A 22,410-nucleotide genomic window follows, 5' to 3' on the forward strand; every position below is an offset into this window, starting at 1 on the left:
AGGGTGTTGCTTTTCTCTCTTTAGTTGTCACTTCCTCTGGATTTGAAAACTTTATTTTTATAAGAAAGTGTCAGCTTTGGCTTTTTTTGGACTGCTACTTTCTTCTCTTCAGATCAGGAGCTTTTGAAATAAAAGCGATTTAATCTGTTTATTGTACAGTTTTGTTGTGTGCGCACTAATATATTATTTTGTGCTTTAAACACGTGTGTTCACTCATTTGGGTAAATTCGTTGGCAATGGTCTGGTGTTATTGTTTTTATTTTTTAACTGTTTTTGTTTAAATTTGGCCTCAATGTCATCCTTTATTAAGAGATCTGAATGAAAAAAACCCTCTTGGTTTCAGTCCTTTGTGGTAAGTACACGTTTAAACCTTTTATTCAGATGGGATCAATGATTCTTTTCTGCATAGAATCAGCATCAAGTTTTGGTTTATTTTTCTGTGCATTGGAAGATTCAAAAAGACGTTTTATTGCGGCGCGTAAAAGAAAAACTGAAATACGGTGTTTTGTTGCTCCTCTGATCCACAGTCATCTGCTTTGCTGGGTGAGTTTGATTGTATGGGTGGAAATAATCATGTTGAGGGACTTTTTTTGACGACATGTCTGCTTTACCTGCAATTGTTTGGGATCCTTCAGGCTTAAATGGCTGCCCTGGGCTTTTTTGTCAAATCTACTCTCAGAAAAAGTCAAATGACATCAGAATTTTCTGTGTGGTGGTCTTTATGTGTGGGTTCATTTTCCTCTCAAAGCTGTCCATTTTCTTACTCATCTTCTGACTTCTTCTTTCTGTCCTCAGGAATTTAAGACAGATACGGAAGTGCCAGAAAGGATGGGAGCAGGTGCAGCAGGAGAGGCTGTCCAGGAGCTCCTCAAACAAGCCACAGGAGGGCAGCAGAGAGCTGAACATGGAGTGCATGTTCAAGCTGAACTCCTACAAGATGGTCTACGTCTGCAAGTCCGAGGACTACATGTACAGACACACCGCACTCACCAGAGCTCACCAGGTGAGTTCAGGGGGCAGCAAAATACTTGGAAAGACAAAATAGGCTTTAAATGGGTACACTCCTAATGCAAATCCTAAGAGAAGTGAGCAAAAGGACACAGCAGGTCGTTTCCTTTTTGTGGTAAATTCCAAAAATAAAAACCGAGTAGAAACTCTTTCAGAAAAAAGTAATTGATGCAACTTCTGAAAGGACACTGTTGTAGAAAACGTTTTTTTTTTGTGTAGAAATTTGCAGTGACAAACACAAAAGCAACCTTTGCTCCATGCAGGGTTAAGTCAGATACTCAGATATTAAGTCAGATTAGGCCTGCACAATATACCGCAAATTTATCGTTATCGCAATATCCAGCTCTGCAATATGCATATCGCAAAAGACGGCGAATATCGCAATAAATCGCAAACTCAAAATGTGTTAAAACAATCTTCTAGCAGCTTGAAGCATTTAACGAATCAAATAAATCCCTTTATGCTTTGACCAATCAGATGGACGCCTTCCCATTGTTGACCAATCAGATGGAGGCCTATTATGTTAACCCTGGTCCTGAAGAGCCTCAACCCTGCCTGTTTTCCAGCTCTCCTTAACCAGCTTGCTGTTGATTGGCTGACTCAAGTGATTTCACATCCTGATTGACTGAACACACCTGATTTTGGTTATCATTATCGAGCAGTCTAGGGAGAATTGGAAAACAGACAGGGTTGAGGCTCTTGAGGACCAGGGGGGTATTCCAGGAAGCATGTTTAAACTAGCCTGACTTTAACCCTGAACTCTGGCTGAAATCCGCCTGAACTTGCTTACTCTGGATATGTCGGTTCCAAAAGACCGGATATGAGTTAGCGTAATTACGCTCGACTTGGTAACCCTGGGTTAATGGGCGTGCACAGCAGGTACATAAAGACATTCTCAATAGATCGCCGATTTCTGGAGTCACCATGGAAACGCGTGGTGAAAAAAAAGAAAACGCTGTACTTCAGTGAGACGGAGTCTGAGGTTTTAATGACAGCGTATGAAGATTATACGTCCATCAAAAAAGTAACACGGCTGCATCATCATCAAAAAAAAGAGTTTCTGCTTGGAGGAAAAGAGCAGACAAAGTAACCGCACGAGTTTCTGATCTTATTTCCATTTTCCTTGTGACGCACATATATAAATATATAACGTATCCAATTTTGCCAATTTAAATGAATTACTTCTATTGGGAACAAACAATTGGGTTAAATTTATTTAACCTAATGTCTTACGTCTATAAAACTCAATAATTGTTTATACAACTCAAATTTACATATTTATTTAACTAAATGTCACATTACTCCAATTCAATTAATCTTTTTTCCATCTTAATTAATTATATTTCTTGAACTCTCAAATGTCTAAGTTTGAGCCGGCAGATATTCTCATTTTTATAACAATAAAAAAGACGGGGGGAAAAATGCACGGAGTGCAAAAACTCAAGTAGGAATTAACCGTTATTATCGTTACCCCAATGGCCCGTAGGGCTGGTATATAAACTCATCATCCTCTCCTTCACTCTCACTCATGGTGCAGAGACGTAAGCTCAGTAGGGCAAAATAACTCGGCAAAACATGGTAAAACACAGTAAAACAGCTAAACAACTAAACACATTTGGTCAAAAACCCACACTTAAACCAAAATTCGTCCAGACAGGCAAAGGGAATGATATCCCAGAATCTTTTGCGGTGCCGATCTAACAGCAGCACCAAAGTTACACCTACTTAATTGAATTAATTTGAATGAAAGTAAAATAACTGTCTGAAAACTACGTGTAATTTTTAAACTGACTTACAAAAAAAGATTTATCTTAACTGAAACAAATAATTAAGTTAGATCAAAGTAAAAAATTATTTTTCCAGCATCCATATGTGGTCTTGTCACCCTCTCATGGTGAAAAAAGTATTATCTGAGCTTCTTCATCCACTAAATAATCTTCAAATGGACACGCCATGCTGCTTCACCTCTCTGTAAACAAACTAAGCTTCAACTAAACCTGCTCCCGACCAGGTTATGTTCAGAGCATGAGTTGCTATGGCAACTTGACATACCCTGAAACATACCTCCATTTCTGGAACAGAAAGCTGAGGTTATCAACTTCCTTAGCCTCAAACTTATCGTGAGAGCTAGCATAACCTGCTTTCTGGAATACCCCCCAGGGTTAGCCACCCTGATGTTTGTCCCCCATGTCGATGAGGGTCATTTGGAGTATAATTTTTAAACTGTTGCAATGAAATGGGAATGATGTTTTTGTTTATTTTTCTATTTGTTTATTTACCGCAAATTTATCGTTATCGCAATATTGATCACTAATATCCCATATCGCAAGTTTTCCTCATATCGTGCAGCCCTAAGTCAGATGGTCATTTTATGTTTCTATCTCAAGACATCGCTATATCCTCAGCTTTAAGCTACGTTCACATTGCCCTCGGCAACGCGCATTCAAACGGACACTTTCGATAAAAAGTCTATGTAAACGCTTGTAAACTCCTGCATTCACATGTAGCTACATTGAACGAGTGTCAAAAGATAAACCAGGTCAAACTTTGACTAATCAGGGACTCGGATTTGGTAGCGGCCTATAGATGGCGTCCCTTTTGATTTACAGACGTGCCACCCGTTTGAAAATTGATCATAGAGGAGAAATGCATCATTATGGTTTGTGCCCAGACGGAACTCACGAGATTTGCGCCGCTTTGCACCAAACCTCTGTCTGCTGAAGTCGTGCGCTAGTAAACGGTAGAAAAAGGAGGGGGAGGAGAAGCCCCTCCCTGCTTGTCCAGTGTGAACATCAGGGGCTAACACAGGTTGAAGGATGCGCGTCAGATGTGAACGCTGTTTCTTCATCTAATTTTCATAAAGTTTCTGATTTTGTAATCCATCATAATACATTTTTTTGGTTTGTATCCCAACACGTGGAACCGTAAATAAGCCCAACATTTATTTAAAATGTGATCCTCTTATTTTCTTCTTTTGTCTACATTTGTGTACATGTTTACATCCTGGAGTTGGTTGGATCTTGGGATTTGCACTTGGGTTTACTTTCTCTGTCAATTCTGACAATCCACCCGGTAGAGGATAGAAGTCAAACAAGCGAGGCTCAGATTGATGCAGATAAAATGTTTAACAGACTATTTTTATACCCGGAGGTCTTTACCAGTGTTGGGGTTCCCCTCATCTCTGTAGACACATGTATGTTTTGCTAAAGTGCTTTATAAATAAGTCAAGCTTTTGTTTTAAAGTTGCGTGTTTTTGCTGCTGTTAGCTTGAGCACAGCCCTGCCGTTTGGTCCATTTGACAACTGTCCTGTCTCTTTTTGACCTGATTCAGTTGAATTGTTTTATTAAAGTAAAACGTTAGAAATAGAACATTCAAAAAGGTTTGTAGATTTTGTACAGTTTAAGTGAATTGGACTGCCTTTGCTGCATGAATCCTGCCGTTCACACGTGTGCGTCTCCGCTCTGTCGTTCAGTCCCACCAGCAGGTGAACACGCGTCTGCACAGGCGCTTTCAGACCTGGCTGGACGCCTGGGCCAAGGAGCATGTGACGAGCGAAATGGCTGCAGACAACCACAAGTGGCTGATGGGAGACGAACGCGAAGGACTTTTGTCGTGCACCACCACTCGCTGCCCCGAAGTGCTCCACTATCTTAACGTCAACAAGTACCGGGTGAAGTACAGGACGCTGTAGGACAAATCTGTGCGCAGCAATTAAGACGACACACTTTCAAAGCTAAAGTTTTTGTTCATTTTGTTTGTTTCCTATCGCTGTATTTAGTTGCCAAATTCCTGTTGGTGGTCCATCCTCATTTTAAAAAAAAACGTTTAAATGATTCCTTTATGATTTTACAACCTATGTAGACTAAAGTTTTACAGGAGCCTCCCATCTGAGCCCTTTTTAAATAAAAACAAAGAAATGTAAATACGTTGGAGGGAGAACATGCTTCTGTACCCGCTCAAGTGTTATTCATGGTTTCAACAAGTTTGACCTTTTCAGAAACAACTTCAGGAAGAATGCAGATCTCAAGGACGCCTCCCAACTTTACGGGAAATGAAAGGACCTCTGCCCGGGTCTTTTGGTAACAAGTGCCCCCTGCCTCTGGTTAAAGAGTAGACTCTTGGACTTGAATGGGACTTCTATCTGTAAACCTGTACAGCCTGTGAATGTTCTCACAAACATACATGTACGTCTACAATGGTGTGGTAGATGCTTGGCATTCATACAATGCCAATTTTGTGCGTCCAGTACAATAATTTATAACTGCCCGAACAATTCCTGTAAATATGTTCATATCTAGATGATTTTTTTTTTTTAAATCAGGTGTCATTTATGTGTAGCAGACATTAACACCTTTACCCAGCAGAGTTTTAAAAAGATAGAAAGCTTTTAACTTTTTTTTTTTTTTTAACCAAAGGAAGATGCTCAGAAACCAGTTTTTTTCTTCTCTTATTTATGATCTGTGTTGTCCCTGAAGTGTTTCTTTTGTAGAAGAGTTGTTTATTTTTATGTGCTGGGGTTCCTGTCTGTGCATTTCTACCTTCAGGCGTCAGCAGCACACGTGCTGATTGAATGTAGCTGAGCAGCCATTTCTCCTCATCCCAGGACAGGACACTTGTATGCCCCGCCCCGCCCCGCCCCGTCAAACTGCCCCAACCATAACAAGCATCTCCTGCTTTTTGTGATACGGCCAGAATCTGGATCCTCATTAGGTGGTTTTTCAACAAGAACTTCTTTGCGAGTTTGTCTTATGGCGGATGCTTGGTGAGTTTAAGGAGGTCAGCCATTGTTGGAGGGAGGGTGGAGGTTCCTTTAAGGGTTAAAAACCAGCAATAATCCCTGGAGTGACAGTTTATGGAAGCTGTTGGTTTGTTCGTCTCGCTGGAACACAAATGTGAATGTTAAGGGGGGAAACACACACGTCCCACCTGTGGCTGGACAGCGAACCTCTCAGAGCAGGATTTTACAAATGTTTTGTGACAAACATTGACCAAACACGCACAGAAGCAGGCTCCACTGGCAAAAAGGTTTCACTCCCGGCAGCAACACAAGCGGCTGCAGACAATCCTGAAACAGTTTAATACTTGGGTTTTTATTTTTATATTCACCGTGTTTAATAGAGAAGAAACACACGCAGGCTTCCCTCTGGGAGCTGATTGTACATACAGATACTGTTTGTACCTTGTTTATTGTGTCACTTCTGGACTTTTACATTGTTGTATATGAGTGTTATGGTGTTTGGCATTAAACTATTCTTTGAGTAGACAGAAACTCGGTTGGCCACTTTTGTTTTTATCCACATGCAGTTACAGCATTCTATTAGTATTCTAGCAATTATTTGTGGTAAACTGGAAAACCGAATTCGCTTATTTCTAAACTAAAATGGGAGTTGAGGATGAAAAACAAACGACTGGAGGTGAAGGTTGGAAACCCGGCAGGTGGGAAGATGTTCAGCTACGCTCGTGCGTAGACCCGTGTGCAGATCACGTCGTCGGCTCCAAAGGTCTGCAAAGAGAGATTCAGATGGAGAAGGAAACTTTAGGTATCTTGTCTTTGTGGGTTTTTTAAACTCATTTAACACAGAAAAACTGACATGAAGCAGTAAAAGGGCTGTAAGCAGTTTAGATTTTAAATTATTTTTAGGTCGGATGAATGTTTTCCAGTTTTTCTCTAAGTTTCCACATCCTCTTATTGTTATTTCTTTATGGAATTGGGGACAAATATCATCTATAAGAGCTTTATTTATATTTTGGCGTTTGACTATAAAGTCATAATAATAATTTCAGTTGTTTTTCTTTTAACAAACTTTCATAATCTAAGAATATAAAGTTTAAACATCTTTCAATACATTTTCCACAAAAGTCAGTTCTGTCACGTTTTCTTTAAACTAAAAAAAAAAGAAGCTATTATTGTGTCAAATTAATGTTTTCAACTATTTTAATGAATATTTAGAACAGGCATGTCCAAAGTCTGGCCTGTGGGCGACTGCAGCCTAAGTTCCACATTTCCAACACGCTCCTCTCAGAAATCACTATGCGGCCCCCAGCATTCCCTAAAAACCCTGTTTACAGATTCTTGTTTGTGGTCGGCTGCATTAGATTTAACTTTAAGATTCAACTTTCTAGCTCATTTCTGAATGTCCACTGTAAATATAAAAAAAGGAAAGTTGACAGTAAGGTAAACAAACCGCTGGAAGGACTTGTGGAAATTGGCTTATCTGTTTTTTGAAATGCAAAAAAAACTGTCTGCCTAACACGCCAAGAGACTGTGGCTGTTCTCATGGAGTTTAATATCACCAGACCAGACACGCCAAACTGGGGATGAATGGTGCAAAAAAAAAAAGAAGGAAATGATGGTAATTTTGGTAAAAATCTATTTGGATTTATTTGTTTTCTTTGAGAAAAATGAAAAGGATGCCATTGCCATAAACTGTTCATTTAAAAATATTTCAAGGAATGTCCTCAAACATTTTCACCTCACCAAATCTGGCCCCCTTTGGGCCCCCCTGATTTAGAGGGACATCAGTGAAAAGAACGCATCAGTTTTAGTCTGGAAATGGTTCTGCATGCTGTGTGTGTTAATAATTGAGCTGCTCCATCTGGAAGGTGGGGTGATTCCCAGAACGACTGAGTAAGCCCTGGCTGCAGCCTGCAGAATGGGTCATCATAGTGGAATGCTTTGATTGCAGAGGAATGTGAACACGCTGTGGAATGTTAACCCCGCCCACGCTGAGCCCGTGCATTTGATTCACCTTTGTCACAGCAGTTGTGATTGCAGGAAAGGGGAAGAATCAGTGGAGCACATTTTGTGTCATTGTGAATTGTATGAGGAAGAAAGAGAACAGAAGGAGGAAAATTTGAATGGTGCAATTTTTTTTATGTATCACTCAAAAAAATGATTCAAGCCCCTCTTTCATGTAACACAATAAAATTCTGTATGTTTTATTTAAAAATATTTATTTTAAAAGATTGTATCTACATTTAATTGACCTAACACAAAATGTATAAATAGTTTCCCCTATAACTCCAGTAATCCAAAATAATTGAGTTCAAGTAAGGGGCATGCTGTTGAATGCTGTTTTCCTGTTTCTCTTTATTCTTTTTGCCGTCTCACGGCTACAATTTTTCACCTATTTTAACCATTGAACTTTTAAAATGTTCAACTCCTTCATCTAATGTAATGCCTGGTATGACTATTAGTCCTTCAAATCCTTCGACTTTTCAAAAGTGAAAACTTTAGTTCGCTTTTTCCACGTAAAAAACGAAACTGTGGCATGAAATCGCTTCAACTCGGCTTCTCCCAATAAGACGAAAGACGATCATGATCAGGTGCGTGATCACCGGAGTGATAGCTCAGTGGCTTAGATAGCGGGTTAACAACTCAGAGGTTCTGAGTTCGAATCTAGCATTAAACCGTTGTTGCTTATTTTTTTTTCCTTTGCCTTTCTTGATAAAATTTAGTTCGACTAACTCGATTATATTTCATTACATGGAAGAATTTACTTTGAGGTGGGGTTACTCATATTTATTGGATGTAAATCCTGACAAAACAATTAAATTGAGTTCATCCAATGAGTTATTTTTTGAGTCTGTGAGGCCAGACAGAATTTATTAATTCCCTAATGCATGCACATGGAAACTTGTAAAAGGCATAAGAAGGCAGGAATCATGGTAGAAATTCCCTAATTCAATTAAATATTTTTATTTTATTTTAGCACATACAATGAAAAAGGGATCATGAATACAAAGAATGCATTAGGATAATACTAAACTTTAACAAAAAAGACTAAGCTAAACTGATATCCCTGCCCTTAGACCCCCCCCCTTCACAGTAAGGAAAAACTCCTTAAAAACCCGTAGGTGGCAATATTGCACATGGAAACTTGTAAAACCACCAAAGAAGAAGACGGGCTCAGCATGGGCGGGGCTAACATTCCACAGCGTGTTCACATTCCTCTGCAATCAAAGCATTCCACTATGATGACCCATTCTGCAGGCTGCAGCCAGGGTAGTTGGAACGACTCACAGAGGACGAGACGCCAGCGTCTGATCAGGAGGGCGGGGCCAGCTTTCTGTAACCACAGCATTTCACCGGACTTATGTCCACATAATGCAGACAGTAAAGATCTTTAAAATAACCAAACATGTCTGTAAAATAGTCATTGAACCCATAGCAAGTTCTGCATACATCCTTTGTTACCCGTCTTAGTGGGTTTTCATCTATTTTAAGGTCATGTCACACAGCCAATATTTACATTTTGTGCACGGATGAAAGCTGGTCATACGTGAATATACGTGAACAAGTGGTGTATCACGAATGAACCACGTTAAAAACCATAGAAGTACGAGTAAACCACGCAAAGAACACGTAAGTCAACGTGCGTGATCATTGAGACCTTCGTGCGTCAATTGAGTAATTTGAATGTGAATGCACACATAAAAAGCTATACGTCCGTGGCACATTCATGAAAAGTCTGTCAGACACGTGGAACGGTCGTGGAAAGACACAAATTTTCGTTTGCCTCTCACAAAAATCACACACAATTTCATAAGATTCATGTCACAATCACGTAAAAACGCCGTTAAATACGCACAAACTGCGCAATTCTAAACCGACAAAAAATGTTGAACATCTCAAAACCGAATTCACGTAAACACCCGTCGGCTGAAACCCTCAACGGACATGAAGAAGGCAAAAAAAAAACAAACACGGGAATTACGTCAATCACGCATGGATCACCAAAGCCGGGAATTTGATACGTAGAAAATGCACCAAAAGTATGTGTGGCTGTGTGACACGGCCTTAATGATGTCCTAGAGTCCCTGAAACAGTAGCAACCCGACAGTTTCAGTGTTTTTGTTCAACAAAGTTCATAGTGTCCGTGTTGTTCACTGACTTCTTGGGTTCTTTTTTCACATGCCTTACATGTTTCGACGGACATGAACATGTAAGGAACGTGAAAAAACACAACCGTGTCTGATGATAGAAGAACCTAAGAAGTCAGTTTCAGTGTTTGCTTTCATGATGAGCATAAGCTGGACGGGACAGGACAGTGGAGGACAGGTGGTGGCCATGATTTGCACACGTTGGGCACAATCGCTTCAAACGTTTAGAAAAACTGGTGCAACCAAAAGACGACTGTGGGTGAATCTGCATGAGATGGACCTGATATGGACCAGAAGGGCCCAGGTTTCAGCTCAACAGAAACCGAGCAGAAAAACATTCCTCCACAGTGATATTTAGAATCTGATAACATCGCACACACAAAAAAACAAATTCAAATGCTTAGTCTTAAAGGTGGTCCAGCAGGATAATGACTTGAGGTCCTCCACACATGGCCTCTACATTTTTGGCCTGTTTAACGACTGCTGTAATATTTTCATTGGAGACTTTTCTTTTTTTTTCATCTTTTTTTAACGACAGTGTGAGCAGTGTGTTTTATCAGGACATACAAAACCTTAAAAAGAAAAACAGATGTACAATCATTCTCAGCAATAAAAAGTTGAAATGTTCTCAAAAGTTTATGGATTTGCATAAATGAGGCCACAAACAACCAAAACGAAGGATTTCTGAATTGGAGCCAGTTTTGCTTCTTCCATTTTAAGTGTGTCAAGTCTTGAAGTATGAAGTTAGAACAGTAAATTTGACACAGAGATGGTAAAAGAAACAGGCAGAGAATCTCTGGATTCATCTTCTTCTCACAGCTTATTTGAACTGAGATCATCCATATCTAAACATGAGAAGACGCTCTTCTGCCTGACCTCCTGCTCCTTTTTTCCCTCACGATTTATTCCCACATACCGATCAGATTACGGCGTATTGCTTCAGCATGAGCAGACATACGCACCTTCATGCTGAACAGAAACACATTTTCAGAGTTCGACTCTTTGTTTCACATCTGAAAATCGGAATTTAGTCCAAATTGCAGCCCCCTCCTAAAGGAGAGACAGTCACTCCGTACAGAGATCTCCATCAAAGTCAGACTGGACAAAAGATTTTTTTTTTTTTTTTTTTGGAGGGGGGTTAGGTCCATCTGGCCAGAAAAAGTGGAACAGATGTTTACAGCTTTGTTGCTGGGACTTTTTTTCTGGTAAGCCTGGAACTTGAAGCAGTTTTATTTCTGACAGACACAGACTGAGGTGCCGCCTGAAACTGAACATATAATGATGAAAGTTTAATGAACTTGGAGGGCTTTCCTTTGCTGAGCCACGAGAAAAAAGGTTTCTGCAAAATGTAGCGATTGAGGCTTGAGCAGCGTCAGAAGATACTAAGACAAAATAATGTTCAACATCGCTAAACAGAATGTTAAAAACAAATAAAGAATCAAGGAAATCATATCGTAAGAGTTTGAGTGAATTCATTTGTATATTAGTTGCTCACAGACTCTCTTCTAAAAGATCCATTCTGATAAAAATGGAGTTTTTGGTGTTTTTAACGTGTTCTTTTCTGATGATGGAGGTCACATGTAGAAAATTAGGCTCAAATGTGCATTTCTGAGTATTTCTTCATTTAAATTGTTGTAAATCAGGAGCAGACAAGAAACATGCCGTTTGAGAAAAGGCGTATTTGTGACAGAAAATATGCAGGGCGTGCCACAGGCTCCCCGCCGTGCCCACTTTTTGATGCATCCACTCGCATTCAAGTCTTTTTCTCCTCGTCTGACCTGGAATCTGGATCAATCTGCTCCCCACTTAAGTTGCACCGGTAATGTTAGGTTGGGGTTGTGAGGGGCTGTAAGCTAGTGGGAGGGAGCGTAAACAGATGGGTGATGGGAAGGGGGCACCAAGAGTCCTGCCCACAACTCAGAGGTGGATTTCTAATGAACTACTTTGCTTTTGGCTCTGTCCTAGAAAACGACACAGATTTTTGGATAATCATAATTAAAAGACACTTTGGCAGCAGATCAAAAGAGGATCGGAGTGAAACTTTTAGGACGTTTTTCTATCCTCCGCTCATTTCCTGTATTCATCTGTTATCTGTATAAAGGACAACTGTCCACACCCTTCAACAGTCAGATGGCAACGTCTCCATCCAAGGACAAGGTTACCTGAACAAGACTGGGATGACCCAATCTACCGTATAAAAGCAGCTCAGTGAGGAAAGATCAACTTTTCGAGAAATGACTAGAAAAGAAAAAGGAAAAAAAAAAAACCAAGATCACTGATAGTCTCCCTCCACCTGGAGCTCCGTGCAAGATCTCACCTGGTGGCGGACAAATGATGAGGAAACAGCCCTGAACTACACAGGGGAACACAATCTATTGTCGTTTAGTATTGTAGTAATTTTTTGTAATGGTATTAAATGAAATAAATGTTTGTTTTTTGTAAAGACTTGATAATCTTGTGCTGCAAAAACAGAATTTTCTAAAAATGAAAGACTTATTTTCTGTCTGCAAGAAAAACAATGTTATCAAGGAACAGCAAAATCATCAAAACGTGGGATTAGAACAGTTTTTCCAGACTGAACGTTTTTCAAATCAAACAGCTGCTAGTTGTGTGTTTGCCACAGATGCAAGTGAGGAATCAACTTTTTCCTTTAATCTTCAAGAAACCCGAGCTTTGTGATATTTTTCTCTACGTTTTTCTTTCAGGAGTTTCAGTGCTGATGCATTATGGGCCAGAATTTCTGACCGTCCATCTGGTTGCTCTGTTGTTTTTGCGTTGTGGCAGGGAAAGAAAAGCTGAAACACCGAATGGATTATGTGAACGGAGAGATTTCCAGCACTGACAACCAGTCCCACTTTGAAAAGCATCCAAACATCTGCTGATAGAGCTCCGTCATTAAGGGGAGAATCTATCAGACTTGTGGGACGAGAGTGTTTTGAGGCCCAGAATTCAGTGAAAGTGAACTTTAAACCAAACAGATAATCTGAAGAAAGGATATGTGTGATCTAAACACGCACGTTTCTGCACTGCAAATGAGGTCGATCATTCACCAAACTCACCAATATGAGTTCGTCCCCTTTGAGCTCCCGGCTCCAGAAGGTCTTCGGGCCGTTCCCACTCACCAGAGTCTGCTTGCAGTAAATTTTATTTTCGGTCTCCCATGTCGCCAAACTCTGCAGAAAAGCAACACTTTCCTGTGGTTTTTCTCATTTTACACCCACCCACTTTCAAGCCGTATCGCCAAAAAAACAAAAACGTTTGTCAGGCATGCAACTTTGAGTCACTTTCTAGATGGGTTTTCTGAGAATTCACCCGTTTTTGTTTCATGTCACTGAAGGTCGACGTGTCGGTGCCTTCAGGTGCTCATGAATCGTCCCTTTTTTTTTTGTTATTCCACTCACATGTGGTCATCTGAAATGTTCATGACTGTATTACTACCTTGCACTTCCTGCCATCCACTGTCTCCTCGTTGAATTCCTCTCCGATCTGAAAGCTGATTTCTGTGGTGCGAACAGTGGTGGAAGTCTTGATGTAGAAATGTTCGCCGTCCTGCTTTATCTCCACATGGGGCTTGGATGCAGCCGCCACTGCGACCTTCCTCAACATGGCGTTGACCCCTGAAATAAAACTGAACGTGTTGGATCAGGGAGTCAAACGGTTCAAAGGGTAAAAAAAAAACACATTTTCTCTCTCCCGTTTTTGCAGTCTGGGTCTGGGTGGTGTCACATTTTTGTCAGAGCGCCTGACACATTTGACCTTCAGTTTCAAAAATGAAACTTGATGAGGAGAAACTGTCCCTCTTGTTTCACTTTTGTTGAGTTTAAACGGAATATTCCAGGTGTGAAGGGGATTTGGGGTCGTGTTTGAGGAGGATCTGAAAGCAGCTGTGGGTTCTAACTGCTATCGGATGTGGAGGGTGCAGTGACAAGGTGAGGAGAGCCAGGAATGCTGACCATGTCTGCTTTGGTAAACCCTCCAGCACAAGGCTCTGCAAGCTGCAGCTCCAAAGCCACATGTGGCCCTTTCACTCCTCCTTTGTGGCTCTCTGGTTCATTGTAACCCTTGTGCTTTCCAAGGCACGTTAACGTTGGGAGTGGGGTCACCTGGTGTCATCATCTTCAATGATTTGTGATCTTCACTGGTGTCCATAGTTTACATGAAATCCTCTACACCTTTGTCATCTTAGGGCTAACATGTCAATGTAAGGGTGGGGTCATCTGGACCCCATTAGATAGGAAGTAACTATAAAGTAACTCAAACTGTATTTGATTCATTCACAAACAGTTGAGGAGCAGTGGGTACCAGGAGTCGAAGTAAAACATTTTGACTAATTTTTGAGCGTTGTGTGACACAGAAAATCCGTTTAAGGTCAGCAAACATGAACAGAATTAAGGTGCGCCAGATTATAAGGAGGAGTTTATGGTTTTGAACAAATTTAAGGAATTTTAATGGTTTATAAAATACAGTAAGGGTTACTTAATTGTCTTTGATTTAATCTTTCTGAGTTCCAGTCATGAATTTCTGGGTGAGATGCACTACAAACTGTGATTCCTTTTTTTAATCACTGCGACATTACACTGCCAACTACAACTTCTGCTGCATTACGATGATCCTGTGTCTTTTATTTTGAAAGGATTTCATGTGAACTTCTGTCAAAGCTATTTTGTATTTATAAAAAAGGCTGTTTCTCAATAGGTTTTCTTTATGCCCCTCCCAAAGAAAAACCCAACCTTAATTTATGTGGATCATAATTGTAACAATGACATAAATACAAATCAGTGTTAGACTTTGTGGCTCCTGTTGGGTCGTTGTCACTAAAATTGACCTGAATGGATCTTTAATTTTTGAGGGTTGCAGACCGTGGCTCCATCGGGCAAATGTTGTCTTCTAAATGACAGGAACCACTTCATTTTCCATCGTTCAGGTTCAGGCAAAGTGCGAAATCAAGAAAAGAAGCCTTTGTTTTCATTTGTCATGCTGCTCGTGTCTTCAACTAATTTTCAGATTTAGAAATACATTTGGCTCCATGTTAGAAATCCTAGTAAAATGACCCAAAACTGTTGTTTTATTGAGGCAAAGTTTGTCTCATGCTTTTTTGTTCGGCTTTCAGGAGATGCTTTTATCTAATTTTTTTAAACTAACTCAATATAAAATATAGACTCAGCATCTCTCATATATATTTTGTCTAAAAAAGGCAAAAAAAGCATAAAAAGAAGAAAGAATGCGACTTTTACTCTGAATTTAGTTGCTTGTTTTGCAAAATCCAGGCTAAGAACAGAAAAGAAAAGGGTTGAACCTCCTCACCTAGAGCTTTCAGTAACTCATCAAAGTTCTCGCTGCTTCTCATTTTCCATGTTCCTGAAAAATTTGCCATTTTTTCCTCCCGGCGTGTCGGTGGTGTTCCTGCCAGCGCCTCCTGTTGTCCTCCGTCTCCTCAGCTGCCTCTCCAAACGCTTTCTTTTGTCCATCCGTCCATCCTTCTGCTCCCTCCCATGATGCCTCCTTCTCTCCTCCCTGTGTGTAATGAGCCACACCGCAGACCAAACCCTCTCCTCTTCTTCCTCCTCTTCTGCTTCCTCCACTAAAATCATTTCCTCCAATTCCTCAAAGAAAAATATGAGGTTTTTTTTACCAAAAAGGAGTAAATGTTACTTATTCAGAGAGCATCTTCAGGCCTAAACATATTTTCCCAGTTTCAGCAGAACCTTAGAATACATTTGAATCATCATCCTATTTGTTTGGATCAGTCTTTTTTATTCTAAAACCTTTTCCCACAATGCAATCCTTGTTTGGATTCTGCCAGCAGCACCGCATCCCACCCAAACGAGGGGCCCTTCCTCTCAGATTTGTTCCCTGCCTGACGCCTCCTCATCAATCTTTTTGATAAAGTGCCTTTAAGACACATCTTGATAAATAATGCACCCAGCAGAGCAGGGAGCACTCTGTCATTCCAGCAGGAGGCGTCAGCTCCGACGGGGCCTCCGCCATCCTCACCCATCCCAGTCCCTTCCATTCATCATCCGATTTCCCTGTGGATCCATTTCTAAAGGCAAAAGTTGGTCCAAAGTGAGGAGAATAGGAAAGTTTTGAGAAGATAACCATGGAGGGAGAAGTGAAAGCGGTGCTCTGTGCTGCCACCTGCTGCCCACTTTGTGAAACATTCAACAGTTCAGTTTCAGTAACACAAGAGCACAACTCTACAGCAACAAAAAGAAGACCTTATCTGGAGCTTCAACCTGAGTCTCCAGGACCACAAGCATCTTTTATTCCTCCATTGTGGGCTTTTTTTTGGCTTACCGGTAAATTGCATGTGCATGTTTACAGGACGACAGCACAGCAGTGATGGAAAATATGTTTGACTTGGATTTGTTTCATTCTTAATTCAAGTAAATCTGCTGTACCAGCAGCCTCTTATTTGACACAGGGTGTGTTTTATTTTGAAAGGAACTCGTATGTGCTACTGTCAAAAGAATAAAGGTAAAATGCAAAGAAAAATATAATATTGTTATAATTAAATGATTGTAAGAAGCAACAGTTTATAAATGAATGTCTTAAACACTAAACTAGTTGGCTCCTGGTGGGTTTTGGCCCATTTGGCTCTTTAAAGGTTCCGGACCCCTAATCTGAAGAATGAACACCGGCCATACATGCATTTATTGAGACTGAAAGGAGCTTATTCCTCACACGGAACCAGCAGCTGACATAGAAAACTGAAATAGAAATATAAACTCCAAACAGGTTTTTTTTTGTTTTTCTTTATTGACCAAAATGTCCAAAGAGACACTAACAGAAATGAAAAGAAACCAATTCTGCCTCTGATGGTTGTGGTCCACAACAAACTGCAATGCAAGAAGTGGCATCCAAGTTCCTCTGTAAAAATAGATTCACTTCTATGAATGTCTTTTGGGCTAAAATTGATCACAGACTGTAAAAAACAAACAATTTTTGTGTTGCTTTAAAATGAGGGGAAAAGCATTAAAATGACACTGATCTTTAAACACTTCTGTGGTTCGTCAAAAGAATCACAATCGCAGACCAAAAACAAATAAATTACACAAAGGGAGTTCCTTTTGAGACACGTCACGCATAACGAGAGTCACATTTTGTGTGGAAAACGACAAAAACCTCATTATTGCACTTTAATAAGAACTGTACAGGGGGGGGGGGGCTTACTGCCCTCTAGTGTGCACTTAGCATTTCCAAACAAAAAGCAAATGCAAACAGATCCGAATACTTGGAATTTTCCTGCATCAATGATGAGACGACAAGTAAAGAACCAGAAACAGTTAAATCTCTCACTGTTAAGCTTCGCTTTTTAATCAGAACAAAATCCAAAAGTCCTGTTTTTCCAGCTCCGTTTTTCACTCTTGCAGCCTCAAACACGGCTCATAAAAAGCATGGGCTTGGTGAATATTCTTTCACATAAGTGAATATTTACTGCTGATCTTGACTCACCCCAAACATCTCTGGGGTTGTAGCCGAATTCTTCACTACTTTAGTGCACTATTTAGGGCATCCGCTGTGTTTTTGGGATGTCTGTATCTGCAATTCCAAAATACAGTGCCCTAGAAATTTCCCAGAAGTCTCTGCGAAAAAACAGTTTGCATCAATGCTCTCTAAATTGGCAATCATAGACCACAATGCATTGCGCTTTTCATGTGGGAAAACAAAGTATTTAATCGTTTTTTTTGTTTTTTTTAATCCAGGTTTTCATCATCAGAAAACAGAGGATTCTCATAAATAGTCTTTGTAATCTTCGTATTTATTAGATTTTTACTTTGGGAATCGGTGACGTCGTTAGTAGTGAGTATGGGGTCTGAATGGCTTTTAAAATCCAGGGCACTAGATTGTCCCACACCGTATAGATTTTAGGAGTAGTGAGGGAATTCGGACATAGCCTCGGTTTTGGCTAAAGATCAGAAAAGGCAGGTTACTACGGTAACCGCACGAGTCACACAAACAAGTTACACATGTCCCCTTGTCTGCAGTGCAAAAACGCTCAAATAAACAAAAATGAATGAGGATTTTTGCTTTCATATTTTCGGTGTCACTTCAGTGAAATATTTCACTTAGTTGCGTTTTTGTTTTTGCACCACGCGCTGCTGAGCAGCTTCACATAAACCAGCAAATGATTCAACTGAGGAGAAAACTGTTGAACAAAAAACAAAAACCCATTTCGTTTGGTTCTGTTCCCGCACGGTTTCGCTGTAGAACCGAACCATCCATCGGCCCTTTAAAGTCCCACCTGGAAAATGGCACACGATTCCTCGGCGGACCGGTCTGTTACCAGTGCCTCGAATCAACCAGCTCGGGCCGCAAACTCAGCTTCTTCAGCGTCTCGTAGCCGACGACCATGACGATGGCGGTGGGCGTGGAGGAAATGATGCGTGCGGACAGTCCTTTGGTCAAACCCCAGCAGCCCTCCTCTTGGATCAACTGCTTGAACGTCTCGACGACGGAGGTCCTGCCTTCAACCTGAAATCAGAGTCCACTATGAGCCCAGAGAAGAACTGTTTAGGCTTAAATGGGTCTCAAACCATTCAAGTCCCACTCTGACCATCTTTTGATGATGATAATATAAGATATGATTCAATCAAAAAATCCTGTGTTGTTTTCTGGGACATCATTTCTGCAGAGCGTCGGGAGTTGATCAGAAATTCACCTCTGAATTGTGGCTATGGAGCAACCCACCCATCATCCACCTGTTTACACTCTCTCCTGCTAGCTTACAACCCCTCACACCCCCCAGCCTAACATTAGTGGTGCAACAAAAACGGCGAGCAATGTTAGACCTATCCAGCCGTACAGTTTGGATCCAGATTCCAGCTCAAACGAGGAAAACAAAGACGTTCATGGATCTAAAACAGCATTTTTTTGTCGGCTCCTGATTCACAACAATTTGAATAAACTTAGTAAAGCAACTTCAACCCTAATTTCCTTTATGTGTGTCCTCCATCATCAGAAAAATGCAACAAGAACATGTTACAAACACCGGAGTGGGTCTTTAACTCAAGCCCCCATTACTGAAATCTGGGTTACAGATCTACTACCTGCACTCTCGCTCGGACCACATCCATGGGGTTGGTGACGGTTGAAGCGGTAGCTGCGGCTAAAGGTCCCGCCATGGCTTGAAGGAGCAGATGAGGGCAGTCACTGGGGGCCAGTTTAGAGAGCTGCTCTGTTAAAACAACAACACAAAAAACCGTCGTCATGACGCCGTGGAAAAACAGTCTCACTAGCAGCTACGAGAATTTGGGTTAAATGGAAAACCCTCGTAACCTAAAATTCAACGTTCCTTGATTTTTTTCAAACCAAATTTTACTCACTGGATTTGCCACAAAGTAAAAGAAATCAAACAAATAGGCCTTCTCCTCTTCAAAAGCAAAACAAATACTCAAACAAGAACAAGGAAAAACCAAGCATGTGCAGCTTTACCCCTTGTGGGGTCCAGAGGACCCCACTCCCAACGTTAACGTTGGGAGTGGGGTCATCTGGACCCCACAAGGGTTACTGCCACAGCTCCTTACCAGCGTAGAAGTGATAGAAAGGCCACCAGACGGCGCTGTTTGGGATGTAAGTGAGTAGTGAGGCCACGTATCCCCTGTAGAAGCCAGGCAGGCCATCAGTAGCAAAGATCTGAGCCATAATGTTCCTTGTTTGGCCAAAGACCTTCTTCGGCTTTCCAGTCTCTGAGTTGGAAGTCAGCCGAAAGCGGGTGAGGTGTTGCCCCTGACCCTGCATCATGAGCTGCTGGGACACCACATCTATCGGCACGGTGATGCTCTGAGCAACCAGAGAGGCCGAGCCCCCCGCCACCAGCGACTTGACGGTGTTGTCATCAGAATATTGGGAGACGTACTTCCGCACCAGCTCATAGGTGGTTATGTACGCCTGTCCTGAGATGAGCGTGAAGGTGTTGACCATGAAGCCTCGATACAGGCCCCGCACGCCCTCCGCCCGAAGGATCTTGAAGAAGGCGTCGAACGTGCCGCTGTAGAGGGATTTCCCTCTTTGCACCTGCAGCCGGGTGCGGATCAGGGTGGCCGGGTAGACGGTGGCCCGAATGGTCATCGTCATGAACAGCCCAAAGGAGTAGAATTTCCTTTTGTCCAGGTCCTCCCACTCGATGATCTGGATATTTCTTTTCTGCTGCATCCTTTCAGCTTAAGGGGCCTGAACATCAAACTGAGACCTGCCTGACAAAATAAAACAAAAGCTCCGTGAAAAATGTGCCAAAGATAATGTGCTTTTCCAAATACAAACGAGGGCAGACATGACTGTGTAGCGGCACCGAGATTGGAGATGAAATGAATTTAAATGTTCAAAACGTCCATAGAAGCCTTGGTTTCTTAGTAGTTATTAATGCTGCCTTCAACTGTGCTGCTCTTGTTTCTGGAGTTTCACTGTTTGGTTGACCAACCAGTAGAGCAACCCAGATCCTGTCGTTTTGCAGGGGTTCATTGGAACAATTCCATTCATATTCATTTGTAGTTGACGATCTGATTCATGGTCCATGTTGGTTCATTTTGAACACTCCCATTTGGTTTCTAGATTCCTTGCATTTCTAACAAGATAATCAAGTGTAAATTAAATATGTGTAGTAACAAACAAGTAAAAAACAAAGATTGGCAAATGTTTTCACATTTTAGTTTCCTAAAGTTCAGCTCACTGTTGTTTTTCCATATCAAATTAATCCAAATGGAACATTATTAGAACTTTCTACCACGCTGTATGGTCACATGTCTAAATTCAAAGTGTTTCCACACATTAGACTGGAATTATGGACTGATCAGGTTTTACAGCATCACATGTGTGTTGTCCGCTGTGATGGAACTTGGTCATTCTTACTTCAGAGAAAGATGATGATGATTTTACAATGGTATAGGTCAATTTGATTAACAACTTGTCTCAGACAGATCGATCTGGTTGGATCGCAGGATATAAATCGATTCGTTGATTATTCGTTACACACCTACAGTCGGCAGTTTGGCTTTTGACGTTTCTATAACAACCATTGACTGCTTTATTTGTGGTCATATTAAACGAGTTCAAGCAAAACTCGGTTCTTTTTCTGAAAAATTCATTTAGATAAAAACAGTGATCGTTTGACAATTACTGTAACTGTAAAAAAAACATATGTAAAAAAATTATATGTATTAGAAATCTTTCTGTCAGCTATCAGACTCTACATCGCCTCATAGACACTGGACAATAGCTATTGTCGTTATTTTTTTAAGTGTATTTTTAGTGTTATTCATCATCTATCTGCTGCTATGAATAGAATTGTGGTGACAATATAATTTCTTCTTTGTGGGATTGATTCTATTCTACATTTCACCCAATACAATAGTTTTGTAATCACAACACATTTCTTTTTTTTTTCTTTACTTAGTTACACAAAACTAAGGAGAACGTCAAACAAAGAAAAACACCTTGAGGTTATTACAAGTATAATAGTCCATTTAAAAGACAAATTTAAGAAGAGGATCCAGGAAAACCTGATCCTGTTTGGTGTGGTTCCCAGCGTGTTTCGGGTTATATGTCTGGTTACCTTCCGGATCGCTCAAAGTCAAAGGTCATTCTATTCTACAAAAAGCAGTAGCGCTGAAGCTTTATTTCTAAAAATCATCAAAACTACAGGATTTTACTTAAACACGACACTTTCTATCAATGTTGTTCAAAAGAATACAGTTATTTTCTAAGCGCCTCTCAGGATAAAAACACACTCAACTTAAAACTGCAACTAACCCCTGAGCCGAGAGAGGACACTGTGTTCCAGCAGGTGACGGAAGCTGTTTTGTTTACCCACCAACTCTCAGAAAACAACACAAATTAAGTAGAAATCCCAAAGAGACACACACGTCAATCTCAATGCATAAGTAACCTGCTGCATGTGTTCGGGGACGAGCTAACCTTCCCACGATCAGCTAATTCTGAAGTAAACAAAGTTATCTATAGTTGATATAAATTCATTTTACACACACATACCTCTTTAGACAGCTTGCATTCTACCTCTCTGTCATATCATCGACGTATTTTGGGCAGGTCAGCTCATGTTTATTGGCATCTGTGAACCCTGATTGCACGTCGCTGCCTACGAAGCTATAACCTCCTAGCTTCCTCTTCTTCCTGGTCTCATTCAAACGCCATGCTCTACAGTCAGCCAATCGGGTCCCGCCTTTCTTCTTCTTCTTCGTTTTGTTCCCACGGAAGTTTCATCACTGCTCTTTACTTTCCTCTTTAGGGCTGGAGGATCATTTCGGGATTACTTAATAAATATTCTATTACTTTAGGAGTTTCTCCTTTAGGTGTCACTACACCAAAGCCCCGCTGCTATCTAATCCCACCCTCTGCACCCTTACTTTGTGAGCGTTTTAATCTTATATTTAACGTTTACAATATTTCGTACTTTGCTATTTAAAAAAATAGCTAGAATACATTTTAAAGAATACCAGAACTGATATCGCAGGCAATACACCGTCCTTTACTGCATTTGACACTTCTAATATTTACATTTT

At 40.8% G+C, this 22,410-nt stretch overlaps 3 protein-coding genes across 3 annotated transcripts in view; 1 reads left to right on the forward strand and 2 right to left on the reverse strand.

Annotated features, from left to right (window-relative positions):
• The window catches only part of LOC101163723 (paired amphipathic helix protein Sin3a), a 19,099-nt gene extending 12,821 nt beyond the window's left edge, over window positions 1-6,278 (forward strand). Inside the window, exons 20-21 of the mRNA XM_004066860.4 lie at window positions 796-1,003; window positions 4,482-6,278. Coding sequence (XP_004066908.1) covers window positions 796-1,003; window positions 4,482-4,700 — 427 coding nt within the window. The 3' untranslated portion in view covers window positions 4,701-6,278. The remainder of the gene's footprint in view (window positions 1-795; window positions 1,004-4,481) is intronic.
• LOC101163960 (cellular retinoic acid-binding protein 1) lies at window positions 6,155-15,383 on the reverse strand. Its single transcript, XM_004066861.4, has 4 exons — window positions 15,197-15,383; window positions 13,331-13,509; window positions 12,952-13,065; window positions 6,155-6,512 (listed from the first exon to the last, which is right to left on the reverse strand). Exons 1-4 carry the CDS (start codon window positions 15,264-15,266, stop codon window positions 6,462-6,464), a joined length of 414 nt encoding a protein of 137 aa, XP_004066909.1. The 5' UTR covers window positions 15,267-15,383; the 3' UTR covers window positions 6,155-6,461.
• A 1,248-nt stretch (window positions 15,384-16,631) lies between these two features.
• LOC101164463 (solute carrier family 25 member 44) lies at window positions 16,632-22,081 on the reverse strand. The gene is made up of 4 exons (XM_011487791.3): window positions 21,881-22,081; window positions 19,420-20,088; window positions 18,943-19,070; window positions 16,632-18,367 (listed from the first exon to the last, which is right to left on the reverse strand). Exons 2-4 carry the CDS (start codon window positions 20,045-20,047, stop codon window positions 18,176-18,178), a joined length of 948 nt encoding a protein of 315 aa, XP_011486093.1. The 5' UTR covers window positions 20,048-20,088; window positions 21,881-22,081; the 3' UTR covers window positions 16,632-18,175.
• Window positions 22,082-22,410: the final 329 nt, after the last annotated feature.

This window comes from Oryzias latipes, chromosome 3 (genome assembly GCF_002234675.1).
Source record: "Oryzias latipes chromosome 3, ASM223467v1".
Taxonomy (NCBI): Eukaryota; Metazoa; Chordata; class Actinopteri; order Beloniformes; family Adrianichthyidae; genus Oryzias; species Oryzias latipes.

Excerpts from the sequence above, each read along its gene's own strand:
- LOC101163960 (XM_004066861.4), bottom strand. The coding sequence starts at position 15,266 with ATGGCAAATTTTTCAGGAACATGGAAAATGAGAAGCAGCGAGAACTTT. Across the intron at positions 13,066-13,330 it reads TGGATGGCAGGAAGTGCAAG|AGTTTGGCGACATGGGAGAC; the intron begins GTAGTAATACAG and ends GCTTTTCTGCAG. Across the intron at positions 6,513-12,951 it reads AAGGGGACGAACTCATATTG|ACCTTTGGAGCCGACGACGT; the intron begins GTGAGTTTGGTG and ends CTCTCTTTGCAG.
- LOC101164463 (XM_011487791.3), bottom strand. The coding sequence starts at position 20,047 with ATGCAGCAGAAAAGAAATATCCAGATCATCGAGTGGGAGGACCTGGAC. Across the intron at positions 19,071-19,419 it reads TTTCTATCACTTCTACGCTG|AGCAGCTCTCTAAACTGGCC; the intron begins GTAAGGAGCTGT and ends TTGTTTTAACAG. Across the intron at positions 18,368-18,942 it reads TGGTCCGAGCGAGAGTGCAG|GTTGAAGGCAGGACCTCCGT; the intron begins GTAGTAGATCTG and ends CTCTGATTTCAG.